The 19,766-nt window shown below is 39.2% G+C and overlaps 2 protein-coding genes across 4 annotated transcripts in view; both read left to right on the top strand.

The window, feature by feature from the left end:
- The window catches only part of LOC121303588 (protein myomaker-like), a 9,244-nt gene extending 4,806 nt beyond the window's left edge, over positions 1 to 4,438 (top strand). Inside the window, exons 3-6 of one of the 2 annotated variants that reach the window (XM_041234377.1) lie at positions 768 to 916; positions 1,523 to 1,639; positions 2,437 to 2,577; positions 3,199 to 4,438. In XM_041234377.1, the coding sequence (XP_041090311.1) occupies positions 768 to 916; positions 1,523 to 1,639; positions 2,437 to 2,577; positions 3,199 to 3,321 (530 nt within the window). In that variant the 3' untranslated portion in view covers positions 3,322 to 4,438. Of the gene's footprint in view, positions 1 to 767; positions 917 to 1,522; positions 1,640 to 2,436; positions 2,620 to 3,198 lie in introns of both variants that reach the window. The other variant, XM_041234378.1, reaches the window with a different exon arrangement.
- A 9,683-nt stretch (positions 4,439 to 14,121) lies between these two features.
- swi5 (SWI5 homologous recombination repair protein) lies at positions 14,122 to 19,101 on the top strand. Of its 2 annotated transcripts, none has more exons than XM_041234334.1 (5): positions 14,122 to 14,275; positions 14,859 to 14,907; positions 15,435 to 15,556; positions 16,660 to 16,754; positions 18,381 to 19,101. In XM_041234334.1, the coding sequence occupies exons 1-5, from the start codon at positions 14,259 to 14,261 to the stop codon at positions 18,443 to 18,445; spliced, it is 348 nt and encodes a 115-aa protein (XP_041090268.1). In that variant the 5' UTR covers positions 14,122 to 14,258; the 3' UTR covers positions 18,446 to 19,101. The 2 variants fall into 2 exon arrangements, with proteins under 2 accessions (XP_041090268.1, XP_041090266.1); XM_041234332.1 differs by having other exon boundaries at positions 14,125 to 14,371.
- Positions 19,102 to 19,766: the final 665 nt, after the last annotated feature.

The raw sequence follows: 19,766 nt of genomic DNA, 5'->3' as shown, positions 1-19,766 counted from the left end.
ATTATTTATTATTATTATTATTATTATTATTATTATTATATAAGGTGAATGATAATTTTACTGTAAACTTCAGTCTTATGACACATGGTGATGGTGTGAGACCCGTGTATAATAAGATTTCTTGTGTATAATAACGTTGACAATAAAACTGCTATTTGTGGAAGAGCAGAATAAAGCAAGTAAGTACTCTACAAAAAAACAATAAGCAATATAAATTTAGTAAGAAATGACCTCAGCCACTTGTACTCTGATGTTAGGCAGTTTCGACTGACGGCCTTCAGAAAGCAGAGGAAACTATCCAACCCCACCCTCAAAACAAGCCAAGCAAATGTTCTACTCCGATTCTTAGTAATAATACATGCACTGTAGTTATCCTCCCCCTGCCCAAGAACATTTAATAAAATAACACAAATACTGAAGTTTAATTGTTGAATCTTTTAAAAATAAACTTTTGCTTAAATTCTGTTTTCCAATGTTCTTCTCAACATTTCTTCAATGAATCAAAATAAACATTGCTAGTTCTCCAATTTCTGTTATGTCACCAGGTATTATAACAAAAAATATACACCAAAACTGTACCTATAAGACTCTAATTCTATCGTGGGTTTCTGGTGACATTGATTAATCATATATTTATAGAATAGAATTACAGCCTTATTATCCACAGCTGGGTCTACATTATTCCCTATATTATTATACTATTAGATCTGTAAATATCTCTACTCTTTGCTGTATGTATTCCATTGGCTATGCTGTTGTTTTTAAAGCTCTGGGAGACTTTGACGAACCAAAACGGTCCACCCTCACAATGTTTGGTGTTCTCACTGCCGGCGTGCGCATCTATCAGGATCGCTGGGGGTACGGCGTCTATTCTGGGCCAATTGGCACAGCTGTGCTGATGATCACTGTCAAATGGGTAGGTAGTCATTGGCAGCTTGAGCCTGGCATTTTAAACACTAAGACATTGTTACTGTTCGTAGGCAGACGACCTAACTGACCTACAATAACCAGACAGTTGTACAGTACACATGTTCATGAATCATCCTATATATTAGAAGTAATACAATTTCATTTCTTTCCTTTTTTGCTATTTAAATATTTATAATTATAGCCCAATTTTTACATTATTATTTTACATACCAAAGAACATAATGTTCACAATATAGTATCATCTGACCTCCAAATTCAGTATGCGCTAATAATTTGCATACACACAATATAAATACACACTATAAATTAGTGATGGGACAAATATCCGAATATTTTTTGACATGTATTCGGATACAAAAATCAGATGTTTGTATTCGCTAGAAATGACAAAATACGCATTTTACTGCCTCACCAGAAGAATCACTCAGAATCATGCAAAGGTAAAGAGCCCATTTTAAAATAAAATCAAACTAAGAAGAAGTCATGTAAAGCTACTTTATGAGTAAGGCCCGGTGATGCAGTAGCACAGTGTGATGGAAAGGGTTATCTATGTGAGTTCCGTTCCATGCAGAAGTGTGTCTTTGTATTCCAGCTGAGGAAGATGAAGGAGAAGAAAGGCCTGTACCCTGAGAAGAGTGTGTACACCCAGCAGGTGGGGCCAGGGTTCTGCTTTGGAGCACTGGCTCTCATGCTCAAGTTCTACTTCGAGGTACGACAGGGTATTCAAGGGATTCTGGTTATATCAAGCCACCACAAGTATTAATTTTGCCATTCATACCGGATAAAGACTATTTCAGAAAAAATTGAACTCAGTAGCAATCCTTGTTGTTGAGTCTGTTTTTTTTTTCTTGTAGAATATAGAATATTTCTATAGAATAATGCAGAATATTACAAATATTACAAATGTATATGAACGTTCTAAAGGAAAGAATACAAAAATCTCTAAGATTGTTTTTAGAAGGGCTTAGCTTCCTGTTTCTGCAAATATCCTGAATTTACAGACATTAATTAATTCTGAGCTAAAGAAACAAATGTTTAACTGATTCCCATATTTTCAAGGCATTTACTTTCAAAATGCGAAATCCCATGTTAATGTCACAATAATAAAAACTATTGAGTGTAAATGTATGTAAAATTAACGTGTGTTTTTTCTACTTCCAAAAAAAAGAAAGACAAGAGTAACTATTTTAAAAATATTGTCTCCTCATTAGTTTTTGCCATAGACATATGTAACTTGGATAGATCAGTACACCATGTTTATAGCAGTGCAGTAAAGGTATATAGTGAACTGTGCAGTAAAGGTATATAGTGAACTGTGCAGTAAAGGTATATAGTGAACAGTGCAGTAAATGTATATAGTGAACAGGTACTTTGGATTAAGTTTCCTTTTGGATTGCTGGCAGTACACAGCTGTGCACTGTCCTGGCACTGTGGCTGATCTATCCTGTGTTGCATCTGGCAGAAGACTAAAAGTGAAGTATTTCTCACTGGTTGTCTTCCTCGCAGGAATGGGATTACACCTACGTTCACAGTTTTTATCACGTGTCCCTGGCCATGGCCTTTGTCCTGGTTCTCCCGAAGACCAACAGACTGGGAGGGACGGGAGGGAACCCTGCGAAGCTCAGCTGTTACACCCTCTGCTGCTGTGTATGAAGCCATTTTTATCAGATTCACTGCAGGACTGTAGAGGTGACACGCAAAAGTGATCCTGCACTGAAAATAAGTCTGTTGTTTCAGATTAGATTATTATTTACCTAACTTGCAAACTATTCTAGCAAGAATTTTCAAGCGCTGGGTCTGCTCTGAAAAGACCCCTGAAAGCTGTATTTCTGAAGTGAAGTGATAATGAAAAATGACCACTGTGCTTTCTGTCCCCTTTGTATGATTTTCTATAGAGATTTTTAATTTCTAATAACCGTTCTGAATCAGCAATAGAGAATTATACAAAACGCAACAAATAAGACATTGAACAAATAAGGAATTGACTATTCTGAAAATTAGGTCCTTATAATCACAACATTGAAAACATAAGCAAAACTAGCCACACCCTTGTTAAAATATTGCAGAGATGGAAATGAAGGCTCCCATTCCATTGTGGTTTGAACCATTCCAGTCTAACCACGAAAATATTCAGTCCAAACTGAGTTTCTGCGGCTACTCAGTGTTTGCTAAAGCATACTCGCAGCAAAAACAGGAATGGACCAAACCGCTATGCATTGGTAGTCTCATTTCTATTCCTGTATTGACAAATTGACATTTACATTTCAGGGGACTAAGCCAGCTATAAAAGACAGGATTCAAACAATCTGGAGTTCAACGACTAAACGCCCCTGGATTCGGGCCTGCGATCCAGGCCTCCCTTTCCGCCGCCCCCAGCCAGAAACCAAGTAACCTGCAGGACCTTCAGAGAGAGGGAGTGGGGAGTGGAGTTGCTGTGTCCTTTCTAGGCAACATTCCATATTAAATTAATTGAACTAAGTTTTGCAGAGTGGTATGATGCAGGACAAATCAGTGTGCTCACATTCTCACTGCCTGTACACTGGGGAAGCTGTGGAAAATCTTAACAATGCAATTTAAGGGAATTGCACTGTATACAACACACTCCTTCCCCATAGTGACTCTTTTTTCATAATGAGTAGGAGTCCTAAATTGTAAAGAGTGATTGTGTTTGAATGTTATTTTCATATGTTTTGTAAACATAGTTGTTTATTTATATTGTCTTATTAAGATCATTTTAATTGAGAATTATCTGATGCAGCGAGAATTGCCTTTATAGATAATTAATAATAAACAAATCAGTTGTATTATATTATAGAGCATACTCCTGCAGGTACTGTTTTTGTATACAAAGACATTTAGAAGGCTTTTTGATTTTACTGTATACTGGATCACAGACTAAACAGATTGCAGTTGATACAAAACAGATTTTAGTTAATGTAAAACACACAACCAGATCTTTCCATCCCATTTCTCTGCTTCTTTGGAGCTTGCATTGGCTTTCAGTAAAGTAGAGCATTCATTTCAAATGATGTTGTTTGTTTCCAAAACTGTTCAGGGTCTTGGTCCAGCGTATTTCAACATCTGAAGCAGACGTTGAGCTCAGCAAGTGTCGTACTTCTGGTACTCCCCAGATTTCAAGATCTGGGGCGTTGAGTGCTTCCCAGCCTTATTCAGAACGCTGAGACATTTAACAGTTTTGGCTGGGTTAAAGGCTTCTGTTAATTTGCACTGTAGAGATGCATTCATTTATAGTTGCTTGTATATGTAAATTGTATGGTAATTGGTATGATGTAAGCTTGAAACTAAGCCTACTATTACAGTGAGAGTTACTGGGTTTTAGGGATAATGGCCCCATCAAAATCTGTTTCTAATTCTACATTAATGCACCCTCTATTACATTGGTCCTCAAAGTCGTGCCTGCCGGCAAATTCGTGCCAACGAAACTTTAAACACGTTTTCCAATAAAAGCGCCACAGCAGTCTGTTGACAGCGCTGCTCTCTTATGCTGTGCTTGTAAGTACTCTGCGATACGATCAACCAATTGAATATCTGCATCGATCAACCAATTGAATATCTGCATTGTCTCAGCGGTAGCCCAATCATAATTTAGCTGGGTGGGACATAATCTTTGTCTGATTCAAGTCCAGGTAGCGACTGTAAATTTAACCAATAAGAGAGTCAAGTATCTTCCAAGTTTTACGCAGCTGTCCAATCATAAGCAAGCAGATGTTGTTCACGGTATTCTGCATGAAAATTGAAAGCGAGTCAGGAGTCAATGGCAAAGTCAAAGATCTGACAGCTGTCCAATCATTCGTGAACAGAGGCGGGGTGTTAATATGCCGGGTAAGCACTGAATTTCGCTGACTGTTACTGAGAAAAATAATACATTTCAGTATTTAGAATTTAATTGTTTATCTCTGAATTTTTTTTTTATTTCACCAGACAAGGGAAACACTGTAGTATATTTAGTTACGAATACACTTTCTTTGAATAATTGTACTGCAGATGAGCGATCTTTAAAACAGAGTAGTGTTGACAAATTTGTCAAATTGAAACAAAGTGAGACGCTATCTGCACTCTTTTAGTTTATTCACGGTTATCTGTGTAAACATTTCATCACAATTATTACCTGAGACTTGGCCTTATCAGAGTCAAGAATAACCCCACTAAAACTTTGAGGACCACTGCTCTAGTCCTATGTAAACATAATGTAGTCTTATGTTATTGATTTACACAATAACTATAAACTTTAAAGCTTTATTTACATAAACCCTTGATTTGGTATAAGCTCTGGCCAGAGCTCAAATTGACATCTATCTCTGTAAACTGAAAACATATATCTCATATTGCAATATATACTTACAGCGCATACTGCCTTATAAAAGATTACCACTGTATTTAGCACTTTTTCTATGCCTTTTCCATGGTTACAGTTTACCATGATTTGCCATGTTTTAATATGCTTTACCATACCTCGTTGGGCTTACTATGATTTACCAGGCTTTCTATAGGCTTTATTACACTTTGGCATGCTTTTACTATGGTCTGCTTGCATAGGCTGGATTTATTCACTTGTAATTTAACTTTTGAAATATTTTGTAACATAACTAAATGCAAATATGTTTTGCTTTTTAAATGTATTTGTATCATTATGTTTATTTTTTGTCTGAACAAAGCGGTAAAGCAAAGAAATAAATATTCTCTCTTTCCACATTCAAGGGTAAATAGCTTTTAATGCTGTTTCATTTTTGCCATTATCTAACCAATTAACAGTCCCTCAGTGATTTAGTCATTTTCCCCTAGCTATTTCTGATAGCTTTCATCTAAATGCACTGCAGTGACATGCTAACTGTTTATTGTACTGTTTCAGTGATGTTGGCTCCACCTGCTCTATACTGTATGAAAATCTGTAGTGCTTTAAAAAATAAAAGGCTTAATGAGATTTGAATCTATGTTATTTTAGCACAGAACTGCTCTGTTTCAATGTGTCAGTTACAGGGGGCTAGCTAGTGCAACAGCTAATTCAGAAGCATTGCATGTTTTGGAGACCTGGCCCCCCATTGACGTCAGTCTGCACCGCATACTCTAGCACAAATCTGCACAACTGGCAGATATGAGGGTTTTTATAAACAGAATGGTTGAAATATTTTTTTGTTAATAAAATGTGTGTCTTGAAAAAGTTCCTTATTAGGTTATATTTGCTGTAACAGCATGCAGGGATATCAGTAAATAAATAATGGTTGTCAAATACAAAAATAGTGCTTCTGTAGCAATGTAAATCATCTTGACTTCCTGTGTCATTTCACTTGAAGAGGTTTCCTTCCTGTCAATAACCAATCAGCAGCTTCCCTGATTGACTGATATAAGAACATAGGAACATAAGAAAGTTTACAAACGAGAGGAGCCCATTCGGCCCACCTTGCTCGTTTGGTTGTTAGTAGCTTATTGATCCCAGAATCTTATCAAGCAGCTTCTTGAAGAATCCCAGGGTGTCAGCTTCAACAACATTACTGGGGAATTGATTCCAGACCCTCATGATTTTCTGTGTAAAAAAGTGCCTCCTATTTTCTGTTCTGAATGTCAATTTGTCTAATCTCCATTTGTGACTCCTGGTCCTTGTTTCTTTTTTCAGGTCGAAAAAGTCCCTTGGGTCGACATTGTCAATACCTTTTAGAATTTTGAATACTTGAATTGGGTCGCCGTGTAGTCTTCTTTGTTCAAGACTGAACAGATTCAATTCATTTAGCCTGTCTGCATATAACATGCCTTTTAAACCCGGAATAATTCTGGTCGCTCTTCTTTGCACTCTTTCTAGAGCAGCAATATCTTTTTTATAGCGAGGTGACCAGAACTGAACACAATATTCAAGATGAGGTCTTACTAATGCATTGTACAGTTTTAACATTACTTCCCTTGATTTAAATTCAACAGTTTTCACAATGTAGCCGAGCATCTTGTTGGCCTTTTTTATAGCTTCCCCACATTGTCTAGATGAAGACATTTCTGAGTCAACAAAAACTCCTACTTTCAGCCAGTAACATGCTTTGACCCAGAAGACACTGCTGGGATGAAATAACCCAGGAAGTGCAAACAGATAACACAAGAATAAGGTATAGAAGCTGAGAAAAAGCAGTACCAGATTACCATGTTTTTAATGAAAGTGAGTGCTATAGCATGTGTTTCTTTTAAAACTGCACATTTGAGACATATATATATCTAATGCAAGGGCACAATGGCTTAGACTTGTGGAATTATTTTATTAGCCACAATTCCTTTAAAAGGGACACTCCATGAGCCATACATCATGGCTCAAGCTAGCCTTTAGACCGCACTGCTCCAGACAGACAGCCTCCTTCTACACTATTCCATGCTGGATAACCCTGTAGCAATGTTGGTAGGGCTGGTTTACAGCTATTGGCTCACTAGACTTCTGAAGAACGAACGATGAGCTGTTCAGAAACATGAAGATATTTATTAAGCCAGGGGTCTGAATGGGATGAAATGGTGACACTGAAAAAGTTGAAACATTTGTAATTTAATTGATTTGTTTTCTTTTGATATTCTAAGTTCAGCCCTACATGTCATTTCACTTTCATTGCCCCAATAGTGAGAGTAGTGTGTGTGTGTGTGTGTGCCCAATAACAGAAGACAGATGAGGATGGTCTAGGATATCATACAGATAATATGGTCTGAACTCACCTAATTGCGCAGGATATCCTATGTAACACAGATAATAGCCCCTCTTATTCCCAGTTCAAAACACTTGCTAAAATCTACTAACATATGCAACAGGTTTAGACAAAACAGTCTCTGTGAAATCTCAGGACCACAAAGGGCTTCTGATTCTTGGCCAATTCTCCAGGGTTTTCTCTAAGAAAAGGTGTTTTTGTCTGAGGGAGTCTGGCTGGCTCGTGCCTCACTGCAAAATGACTTTTTTCAGCAGCTGTTTTTCTCATCTCTGAGACAGAGCTGAAACGTGATCCTTTTATTACTGGTGGTGTTAAGTGTTTTACAGCTCCTTCTACTGGGGCACATCATCCCTTCCACACAGCCCATAGACACCCTGTATCTACCATGTCCTTGTTGCATCCCGTGAATTAGAAAAGGTAAGGTTCTAACACAAACTGGGGCTGAATTTCAATGAAATTACTGTAAAAGAAACAAATTTGATAGACAAGCTAACCCTAACCCAAACTTTTACCATTCAACTAAATAACAAGCTAACCCTAACCCTAACCCTAACCCTTTACCATTCAACTAAAGAACAAGCTAACAGCTAACTCTAATCCTAACCCTTACCATTCAACTAAAGAACAAGCTAACCATAACCCTCACCCTGACCTTAACCCTTTCCATTCAACTAAAGAACAAGCTAACCCTAACCGTAACCCTGACCTTAACCCTTACCATTCAACTAAAGAACAAGCTAACCCTAACCCTAACCCTGACCTTAACCCTTGCCATTCAACTAAAGAACAAGCTAACCCTAACCCTAACCCTAACCCTTACCATTCAACTAAGGAACAAGCTGCCTGCCTGCCTATTTGAGAGGTAATTATGTGTCTTATGCTGATGTCAGTATTATTAACTCATCAGCCGCTATGTAACAATCTGTTACAAACCGTAAGGGTCCCAATCAAAGAATATCACCCATTCAACCTTATTTTAACCTCTTTCAAGCACTATGTTTTCTGTTTTTTAACCAGTTCTGTATCCAATGACATGCTCTTCCCAGTATTTTGACCCAAAATACAAGTAATGTGGTTAAAGCCTAACTAGAAAGGAATAAACTGGAATATGTTTTTATCTTTCCAATGCTGTAAATGCACAGAGCAGATAGGCAACAGGGATGACTATACAATATTCCAGTATTGATGACTGTAAGGATGAGTTGGGAACTAGAAGGTTGTGATACACAGCCATTGAAGATACTTCTGAGCCCTGTGCAAACAAGACTGGGATATGTGAGTGTGACAGGGATGGCCTTGTGGTGATGTCAGGCCAGATGCAGGAACAACACAGAGAGACACTGCAGGCATGGTGCAATGGCGCTTGTGCCATTTTATTTTGAAACAACAATAAAATAAAACGTTTGAACAAAACCACTGACAAAACAAAAGTTTTAACAAAACAAAATCTCACACGCTAAACACAACCCTAAGGTCCGGCTGGGCAGTAACCTTCACAGATCCTTACACTAGTTGTTCTTTTTACTTTCATTTTTTTTTCTTTCGCTGTTGTTCCTCCTCTCGAACACCCACACAGAACACAGACAGCTGCAGACATTTATTTACTATGGCCGAGGGGTTAATTATCAATTATCTCACTACCCCTCGGCCATGTCCTGCACGAGTTTCCTAATGACAAAGGATGAGCTGCTTGCCTTGCCTCTGCCAGAACACATTCAAATAAAAACAACATATACATATAACATATGTAACATATACAAAAAAGGGCCAATACAGTGCTCCCTGTAGGTCCCCAGCCAAGACCAGTAAAACCATGCTGGCATGACTGATCCTGCACCCCAAGAAGCAGTGATTTTACTACTGAGCCATAACACAGAATCTCTGATAACATTCTGTCAAGAATGGAGGCTGTAATTGAAGCAAATTTAAATGACACTGAACAGTATATGCACTCAAATCTTTGCTTGAGGTGCAAAACAGTGCCTGTATAGGTCACAATTACAATGTGGAGCATTACTGTAATCTGATTACATTAATTAGTAACTTTTAACTGTAATGGTTCCTTTTACAGACCATTAACTTTTATGTGAAAAAATCACATACAGTAGTTACTTTTAGGTGCATGCATAATATTGAAATGTAAAATGTAACTGTGCCTGAGAAGTAACGATTTGAAACTAATAAGTTACTGTAATAATTCAAAATGTTGTTCAAGTAACTTGTAACTGTAACAGATTACGTTTTAAAAGTAACATCCCAAACATTGAGCACATCATATGACAGCTCCAGCAACCACATTTCAATGACACATACCTTTCCTTCGTCGTTTCTGTTTAGTCTTTGCAAACCGCTCCGGAGTTCGTAACCATAGTGTTTAAACCACCTGATTGATTGGTTCTGCTCTGCAATTATACAACACATCACTCTTGTCTTTGTTTTTCGTTTTTTGAAAAATGGAACTGGCTAATCTTTTAACCATCTGGCAGAATGTGAAGCAAGGTGTGAACCCTTTCTGGTTCGAGCCCTACCCCATGCATCTCTTTAGTTTCATGAATTCCAGATGTGATGGGGTTTGTGCTCGGAACAGGCCAGTTTCCAATGCCTGGGTTTCAGTGTTTTGCTCTTTTTCAGAACGTTTGCAGGATTTATCATTAGAGGTTTCCAAGAGCTGTTGGTCTGTTTTATAAACAGGAAACTACAAAATGTCAAGCTAACTTTGAGGGAAATGTGGGAATATATTAGATAGGTCTTTCGAGGGTCCTCTAATTAAATTGTAGCTCTTATTTTTCAAAAATAAGTTCTGCAGTATTTTGGACACAGTTGATTTGTATTAGAGCTGCACAATATCCATACTTACACAGTGCTAGTGCACTGTACTGTGTAGGGGTGTAACAACACACTAATGTCACGATACAATATGTATCACGATATGTTGCGATGATCCTGACGGGCTACTTGTATGATATGTAACAACGATGAACCATTTTGTTGAAAGACAATCATTAATTATATGTATGTATTCATATCAACTATAAAACACACTTATTCTTTATTCATGAAACATTTGGTTACCTACAATGAGCTATGCAAACAACAGGGTGTCTCTATTATGATATATCCTAGTACTGAAACAATTAATATTATTACACATGCCTAATTAAAAAAAATTTAAATTAGCACCAGTGACGAGTGCAATTCATTTTTGAATGTCCCCTTGACTTTTTATGTCAGCCTTAAGGCATAATTCAGGGGGCGCAGGAGAGGGCCCCCTTCCCACTATGATTCCTATCCTTACCTCAATTCTGCTTTAATGCAACCTTTCCCAAAGGGGGGGGGGGGGCAGGACTCTCTTTGGCTATCTCACCTGTCGAATAACATCTTTAATATCCAACCATTGATATGGACAACCTGTTTGATCATAGTCCGGGGATATCCAGCCCGAGCAGCCATCTCCAACCGGCAGCCTGAGCAGCCATTTCCAACCGGCAACTTAACACTGTGGCTGGTCCAATACAATCTTTCACCTGCAGTACCAAGCCCTGGTACTGTCCCGTCCGAAACAACAGGGTTCCAGGACCTGCTCCAGCGCCAAAACAACTAATGTATAAAGATTGGCAAGTCGCCAGGATCTTGAAAGCCCTCTTTGACTCCGGGATCCAAATCACACCAAACTCAGGAAGCAAGACTCTATTCCTGATGCTCTGCAAAAGCATCGAGGCAGAACCCATCTACCCCCCTCCATTCAAGCGCTGCCGTGCAGCTCCAAGAGGCTAGCAGGCCAGCAACGCTTCAGCAGCCGCCCCTGCCCCAGGTCCAGCAATGGAGGCTAATACAGCACCAACTTAACTACAAGTCAACCTGTCTGATTCAAACCTCCAGACACAGATTCCACCTGCAGTCAATGCAGTAGAACTCAACATATCTCATCAGCAAGTATTCAAGGACATTAAAGCATTTATGCAACTATTTGCAGATAACATCTCAACTATAAATACTCGTCTTGATGCCACGGATGCCCGGTCCAGCTCCCTCCTACCCACAAGCAGCACTTCCTCATCTACCAACGTACTAGAAATTACACCAGTGTTCAGCTTGTCATCTGCTACTGCTGCAGGATTTCAGCCAAGCTCTGCTACCAGGTGCCGCACCATATCTGATCCACAGGATCTTAATTGTGTACAATCCCAATTCGTTGACCATCAGAGACGTATCTGTCACCTTAAAATCGAGTGATCCCTGCCTGCTAAAAGATCTCAGTTTGGTGAATTTGTTTTAGCATTTTCCATATCTCAGAGACATTCTCAAACTGGCTCCGGTCATACATTTCCTGCATCCAGTAACAGTACCACCTCAAGTGCATTTTATCTCCTCGCTTTCAATTCCAGCAGTACGACTGAGAGATGGAAAAGAGCCTGCCTGCACCCTCTCCAACTAGACAGTCGATAACATTGGACATTCTGTCCAAACTGATCAATACACTGTGAAGCGGCTGCTTCAACCCAGCTGACGTCCTCAAGATGGAAACACTATGCTTAACAGTATTTTTTGGCTTCATGCAATGTGCTGAGTTCACAGTTCTATCAGAGAACAGTTTTTCATTTTTAGGCATTCATCACTCTGACTTGTCATTGGTCCTTGACAGCCACTTCCTTCTATATCTCAGAATATCCAAGACTGATCAAGGGCAGCGTATTCAACTTTCAAAAATTGACACTCCATTATGCCCGTTTTCATCCCTATCTAAATATCTAGTCACAAGAAATTATGCTTTCCCATCAGACCCGCTGTTCGTGGATGTATCCAGGACAATTATAACGATCCATAGTCGTTTTACTAATTACTAATTTACTAACTGTCTTCTTATTCTCTTAGATCTCAGCCTCGAGGACGCCGTGCTGGCCTGTCAACTCTTTCTGTTTCCAGGTCCAAGACCTTTCTGCCCCTTGGGAAGCCGAGTCTAGCCAGGCCACTAAAACGTGGTCCTCCGAGCAGTAGGGGCTCTTCTCGTCCCATATGTTTTGGTTCCAACCACATGGAACCTCCGCGCTCTCATAGGTATCTGTTTCCCAGACCCAGTGAGGAAGCTCATCTAGGTCCTCCGAGTTGTGAGAGCCTGTCCTGTCAGTCTTCTAACACTCAGCCCTCATATGCACCCTGTGAAATGATCTTTGCATTTATTCTGAGTGTTTCTTATTTCAATTGCGTATTTCTTTTTCACTTGAGACTATTTGTGTAAAGGTGCTTTTGCCTGTGGTCAGGAGTTGTTCTTCAGTTCTGGGAGCCTGCCATAGGAAAACATTCAATTTGAAGCTACTTACTCTTGAACTAAATTGCATAGATTAAAGTAATTGTAGCTAACACAATCATTCCAGAAATCTTACCTGTTTGATCTTCCATTATCTCAAGTGTGCAGTTTTGAAAGAAACACATGTTACAGCACACATGCATTTTCATTTTAAAGCATGGTATCTGGCACCACATTAAGTAAAAGAAAGGTTGTAGTAGTCAAAACATGTTACTGGCTGAAAGGATGACTAGGGGAAGCATCTGGTTGATTAATGACAGGAAAGAAACCCCTGCAGGGTGGAGATAATTCCACCCTCCACGTGAAATGACCAGGACATTGCAACACTAACTGACACCATGGCTTGCAAACAGAGTCATTTAACTAAGAGCAATACCTGATACTAAGTTTTAAAATACAAACACTGGATATTTGATTTATGGAATTATTTTGTTTCCTAAAATTACTTTTTATTTTGTCTATATCTTTTTTAGTGTAGTGCCGCATAGATTTAAAAAATATGTGTGTGCATATTTATTGAAAATATTGCATTAGCTTGATAGATGTAACAAAAATAAATGTAAACTAGGAAGACGTGGTACTACCCGCGACTGCTGTTAAAACAATAATAGATCGCTGCTGCCACCTGCTGGACACTTGCAAGTCTTGTTTGATATTCCTACCTTGGTATACAGACGATCCTATTTTAATAATCCATACAGTGACTGCATTCAGATCTGCTACTGAACAGATCTGTCTCTGCTAGCCTATTACCTCCTATGTTTTGTTATTGGTCATACATACATTATCATTTTATGCATATGTTGCTTAGCAACCACAAACCCAACAATGTTGAGATATAGGACTAGGTAAAGCATGGTGGTTGCTGTGTGCACTAAGGCAGTCCAGGGTTTTGACTCACAATGCATTCTGATACTTGCAGTCCTGCATCTCTTAACGCGGCTGAGGTAAAAGAAACTAGGTACAGTAAACACGAAACTTCCCCAAACTGTCCCAGCGAACATGGGGCAATATGGTTTATCCTGTGCTCTGTTTACTAGTTCACTTTACACATTCACAACGCTGAGGACTCCCTCAAAGCAGCGTGCCACTGCCTCACTGTGTAAGACAAAAAGCACAGGAAGCAAAACCACCAAAAACACTTCATATTGCGTGCAGTTTGAGAGTTTTGTCCACACGCTGACCCCGTTGTTCAAACGGATTAAGATACAGCTTTCCCACATATTGTCAGCAACGGGAGGGTGCGCTGTTCTGATCGCAGAATCGAAGCTGGGCGTGGAGGATTTACAGAAGCAAGCAAACAATCAATCGTGGTGGCGAGCCTGTGCAATGTAATGGACTCAAAGGAAAGGTCTGTTACTGTCAGGGCTGATTCAGGGCTAACCAATGTAAACACCACGCCGTGGAGAAAAGGGGCTAGCCACCCGACGAAAGGCGTCTTCAGAAGGTAGTCTGCCGCTTCTTGTATCTAAACAGTTTTAAATTTCGTAACCTGGAAAGCTAAGTTCGTGAGTGTTTTATTAATTACTGGTCAAATGTTAATATGAACATATAAATACTAAACCTAAACTTGTCATTTTACCAAAGTTAGAGGTCTGTTTTACTCGGTCAGGTAAATAAAATGATATATTTAAGATACTGTTAATAGCTCTCTATCGTGTTAGTGAGTGTGTGTACTGTAATTGGATATTCCTGTATAGAATAAAACCGCCGTCAGTGCTCGAGAAGATAGAGAAGACCCCAATGTTGTTGTTAACCTGAAACAGTACCTGGGCTTCACACTGGGGGGCGCTGCTGCGCGCAGTTTAGTTATGGAGACGAGTCGCTAGATACTGCATGAAGTGTGCTTCATCATGGAGGTTGAATTGCATTATATGAAGTCGTGATATTATGGGTAGTTACTGTTTTGTATTTGTTTTGTTTCATTTTTTCAGAACACCTGTTAGAATTTCAAGGAATCTTAACACTGGTTTCAAATCTCCGGTAAATGAACTGATTTTTTTTTTTATTTTTTAATGTTTTGTAAAATATAAATTCATTGAAATTGCAGTCCCTCAACTCAGACCTCATTGACAAACTCCAACCACTGTGCCACACAGCATCCCAGTACCCTGGGCTCTACCCACTAGCCACACTGCCTCAGTCACTCAGCTCTAACTACTAAACTACAGTGATTCCATCCTTCAACCACTTTAACAACGTTTAGCCTGCTTTTTAGAAAAGTAATTGTAACTACTTTGTATACAGTAATGTCAATAGAAGTTTCAGGCAATAAAGTTTAGTGCATTTATCTAACTATTTTTTAAAGGTACATATTGACAATGAAGTGCCCAATGCAAACTATATTATCTGCACTTATTATTATAAAGTTGTTTACACCAATTTAATGGAGATAATGTTTTGCACGATCATTTTTTTGGGTGAAATATAGTGTGTGCAAGCACTGCATATGAGACCTCTGCTGTAATAGTAGATGACACAACTAAATGTGCTTTTGTGGGCTGTTGCAGCTCCTGTCTCCAGGCACCCCCTGCTCCTCCAGAGTGGACCAGGCCAGTCTTCGAGAGGACATTGAGGAGCTGAAGGGCAGACGGGAGGAGCTGAGCGCACAGATTGCACTGCTGGAGGCTGAGTGAGTAAACCATTGTTATGAGTGGGGAGACAAAGGGAGTCTACAGATTTAAAGGACTGAAAATCTTACGAGGTAGTAAGGGAATGTTTGAGTCAGTAAATTATTTGAGGAAGCCGCCACAGGAATGCCACTATTACTATTGTAATACAACTTTTACTTATTGATTTATTACATTCTGTTTGCCTGAAAAAAATCACTGTAGTCCAAGAAAGAAGCTCGAGCGTCCGTGTGACGTGTTTCTTCAGTAAGCAGCGGTTTCAAAAAGTGTCATCAGCAGTGCTTGAAAAAACGTCAGTCATCGGAAAAGCAGTGCTTGGTACTGAAATGCGAGCCTTTGCGTTTAGCTTCTGGGAGTTTCACATGTTACTTTTTAGACCAGTGCACCTTCAGCCACCTGTTACAGTAAAAACTGAATTGCTGATTTGCTTGCTCATTTTAAACAACTTTTAATTGAGGTCATACAGGCATTAAGAATTTGTTCCTTTCAGTACACTGGTATATGTGCTGTAGAATGTGTACGCATCATGAAGTAGACGGCACACATTGAGCTATTGATCCCTGTTCACAAAGCTTTAATACGTTTTTTAAAGTCGATTTGTTAAGTACAATTTAATAGTCATAAAAATGTTCAACAGTGCTGTCATTCTTAAATAGTCTTACCCTGAACTGGTGAGCCTTTAATGTTTAGTGACCATGTTTGTTTTTTTTAACTGCTATTTCCAGTGACCCTTTTAAAGATTCTTCTCAACTAGAAAATTTGCAATTCGACCAGGCTGACAGCAAGCTATACATGGACTATACAGTACAAGGGACCTTTACTAATAACTACTCAATTTTTCATGATTGGTAGCAAAAGAACGAAGGAGCACTATGTTCTTGACCACAGCATCCTTTTTCCACATGTCCATTTTAAGTCATGCTTACAAAGCATTCTATCAGATATGCCCCTGACAATATGTCCCAGGGGGTGCTTTGTGTTTGTTCACACAAGCTCCACTATCTATTGGATTTTACAATGTACAGTCTGGCAATGCAGTAGTGGTAGTCTCTGAAGAATGATTTGACTTGCAGAAAGCTAACCGGTACCTTCCCTCCAACTGCAGAGGTTACAATGTGGAAGAGCTGGACCAGCATATTGAGCAGCTTCATGAATACAATGACATCAAGGATGTGGGACAGATGCTGTTGGGCAGGCTGGGTAAGGCATGGTTTGAACAGGTTATTCTGTGAAAAGGCCTATTCATATTCTGTTGTATAATACCTATTTTTAATATTCTTAATTTACCTCCAGTATTTTCCTGATGGTAAAAAATAATGAACTGTCCTCCGTTCCTTTTTTGTAAGTGCAGCAAGCCCTTTAAAACCTGCCTTTGCATTGGCTGAAACATCCTTGGCGAGAACGATTTCTGCTAGCCCACAATCCTACCTGGGTGTGATGGAGTCCATGTGTCTATAACATGTGTTTCTTTCAAAACTGGCCATTTGAGTCCTGTGCCCAACAGTACACAACAGTAAATTTGGCTATAATCACTTTAACCTGATCACCTTGGGGCCAGATCGGTTTCTATGACAGCTTGACCCCATAACCTCTTATTCAGGAATATCAGAATGTGGCTTAGGTGACCTTTTGTGACAAAAAAAAACCAAGTAGCATCTTTGTCAGGACTGGTTGAGTAGAAGCATGCAAAACCTGTAGCAGTGTGTAATTAAGCATCTCCTTATTAAAGTTTACCTTAAAAGCATAGAAAGTGTAATAAAACACAGTGAAAGCACATGTAAGCATTGTGAAGAATAACTAAGGAGGGTAAGACACAGAGTTCCAGATAAGCTGCGAAAGGGGTGTTTTTTTTTGGGGGGGGGGGGGTTGTTTTTTTATCATTTGGCATCGCCAATTATCTTTATTGTTTTCTCCCCAATTTGAAATGTCCAGTTATGTTTTATTTCAACCCGGCTCACTGCTGCCACCCCTGCGCTGACTCAGGAAAGACTAAGACAGCCACACACGTCCTCCGAAACTTGTGCCGTCGGCCATCCGACACACGACATCTGAGTTTGAAATTTTACAGAAGGTCCTGATGTCCTGTAAAAAATCGGAGGACCTTTGTGATCATTATCTGAGATAAAAAGAAATGGACGGTTCGCACAGGACTAAATGTCACTGATGTTGGTAAAACTTCCCAAACCACCTATTTGTCCCACACAGCCTAAACTACTGTACCAATTTACAAAACACACACACGGGCGGGGCACCCCGCCACACTCTCCCAAAATACATTTTACTCACAGAGTGTCTAGGAGAGTAAATTACTCAATGATCCAAACCCTTATCTGAAGAGCAGGTAAGGCAAACAGGGGTAACACTATTTTAGATGCATAGCATAACCATGGGAAAACTGAAGCCTACCATGCAAAATATAAAGCATTTCAGCTAGCAACTTCTTTTCACTGTTATGGAATCTCTTCTAACTCCCCTCAATTTCTTACCTTTGACCTGAAATGGCCACCGTACTAGGATCACGTTACTTATCAATTTCCAGATGATAAAGACCTAACGCTTCAAGATATTGGCATCCCCCTGATTCTTTCTGTCAAGTTAAATTGTAGGTTTCATTCATGGAAAATGAACCCTTTCTTGACTCTTTATATATTTTAGAAAGCTTAAGCTGCCACAATGTCAAAGCGTCATATCTCTGAAAACCATATTCGATAGTGACTTCATACTTAAATGCGAACAGTTTGGAGCTATGTTGCTGGCCATGGCAGCAGGTCATGTGGCTTTACGTTTCTCTGGTATAGAGATAATTTTTTTTATTTTTATTTTCAGCCACAATCAGAGGTGTGACCACAAAGGATCTGTATGGAGAGTTTGGCTTGGAGCTGGAAGACTAGCAGTTCATATCCACAGCATTGTCACAACAATTAAACAGATTGTTTTGTTTTTTTTGTTTTTTTTTATTTAATGTACTCTACCACATCTGTTCCAGTACCTGCCTAGGAGATGTGAGATGTGTTCACAGCATGAATGGGGGGGGCCTTGGCCTGCCAACCCTTTAAAGAGAGGAATCAACAGCGTGATGTTGTTTCATAAAGCATGGTCCAACAAAAAAACAACTGAGCCGAGTCAAAGCTCCTATTATACAGGTTGTGTTTTTTTTTACAAAATTTTGGATATCTGTAAAGCAGCACTATTAGTTACCCAAAGCAGGCCCCAGTGATGTGAATATCAATGCACAGCTCCAGTACAGACCTGCCCCTTTCTTTGCCCCTTGCACTGAATTTGCAGGGTCCATGCCTGGGGGCCAAGTTTGGTGGATCGACCCAACTACAGCCCAGAGAGCATAGGTGAATTAAACGATGTGAGTGATGTTAAACTATTGGCAATATATTGCACCAATAGTGAAATGGGATGTCATTCTTACCAGCAGAGAGAAATATTTTGTTCCAAATGTGAACAATTACAGATTATATTAAAGTATCGATTGTGTGTCAATTATGTTTGTTTTTGTCTTATTAAAACTTTAAAAAAATAAAATAAATTACATCTTCTTAATGTCTGCCTCTACATTACTATTTCATCGTCAATTAATTTCTCATCCTGCAAACTTTAACCTAGAACAAAGAGGAGTTACGGTGGACTTTATTCAAGTATTTCAAATCTTAAAAGGAATTAACCCTAACAAATTTAGATGCAGCACTTCAACCTGAACCATAGTTAGTAATGAAGATAGGAGACACTTCCCCTAACAGTGGTGAGTGTAGGGAATGGGTTACCAAACTGAGTTTTTGAAGCTCAATTATTGGGATCATTTGAGACTCAAATGAACAGACTGGCAATGGTGTACTAAAAGGCCTTCTCTTGTTGGTAACATTTTCTTATGTTCTTGTTTTACTGTCTTGTCTTTTATATTTAAACATTGTTAATTGCTGTGCTGAAACTGAGGGAAGAGAGGGCTGCTCAGTTTTAATTAGTGTGTAATGTGGATACATGGATTTATAAAGCTAAGCTGAAGTGTATGTGTTGGAACACAGTCGCAGTGAATAGAGGTAAACTGCAGTGTGTGTGTTGTAACACAGTCAAAGTGAATAAAGCTAAACTGAAGTGTATGTGTTGTAACACAGGCACAGTGAATAAAGGTAAACTGATGTGTATGTGTTGTAACAGTCACAGTGAATAAAGGTAAACGTTTTCCCTAACAGCATTCCAAAACAT

The sequence above is a fragment of the Polyodon spathula genome, chromosome 33 (genome assembly GCF_017654505.1).
Source record: "Polyodon spathula isolate WHYD16114869_AA chromosome 33, ASM1765450v1, whole genome shotgun sequence".
NCBI lineage: Eukaryota > Metazoa > Chordata > Actinopteri > Acipenseriformes > Polyodontidae > Polyodon > Polyodon spathula.
This window is presented reverse-complemented; position numbering and strand designations above follow the sequence as displayed.

Bases quoted from the DNA above. Each gene is read 5' to 3' on its own strand.
- swi5 (XM_041234332.1), top strand. From the start codon at position 14,259: ATGGACTCAAAGGAAAGGTCTGTTACTGTCAGGGCTGATTCAGGGCTA. The intron at 15,557-16,659 runs GTGAGTAAACCA...CTCCAACTGCAG, and splicing joins ATTGCACTGCTGGAGGCTGA to AGGTTACAATGTGGAAGAGC. The intron at 16,755-18,380 runs GTAAGGCATGGT...TTTTATTTTCAG, and splicing joins GATGCTGTTGGGCAGGCTGG to CCACAATCAGAGGTGTGACC.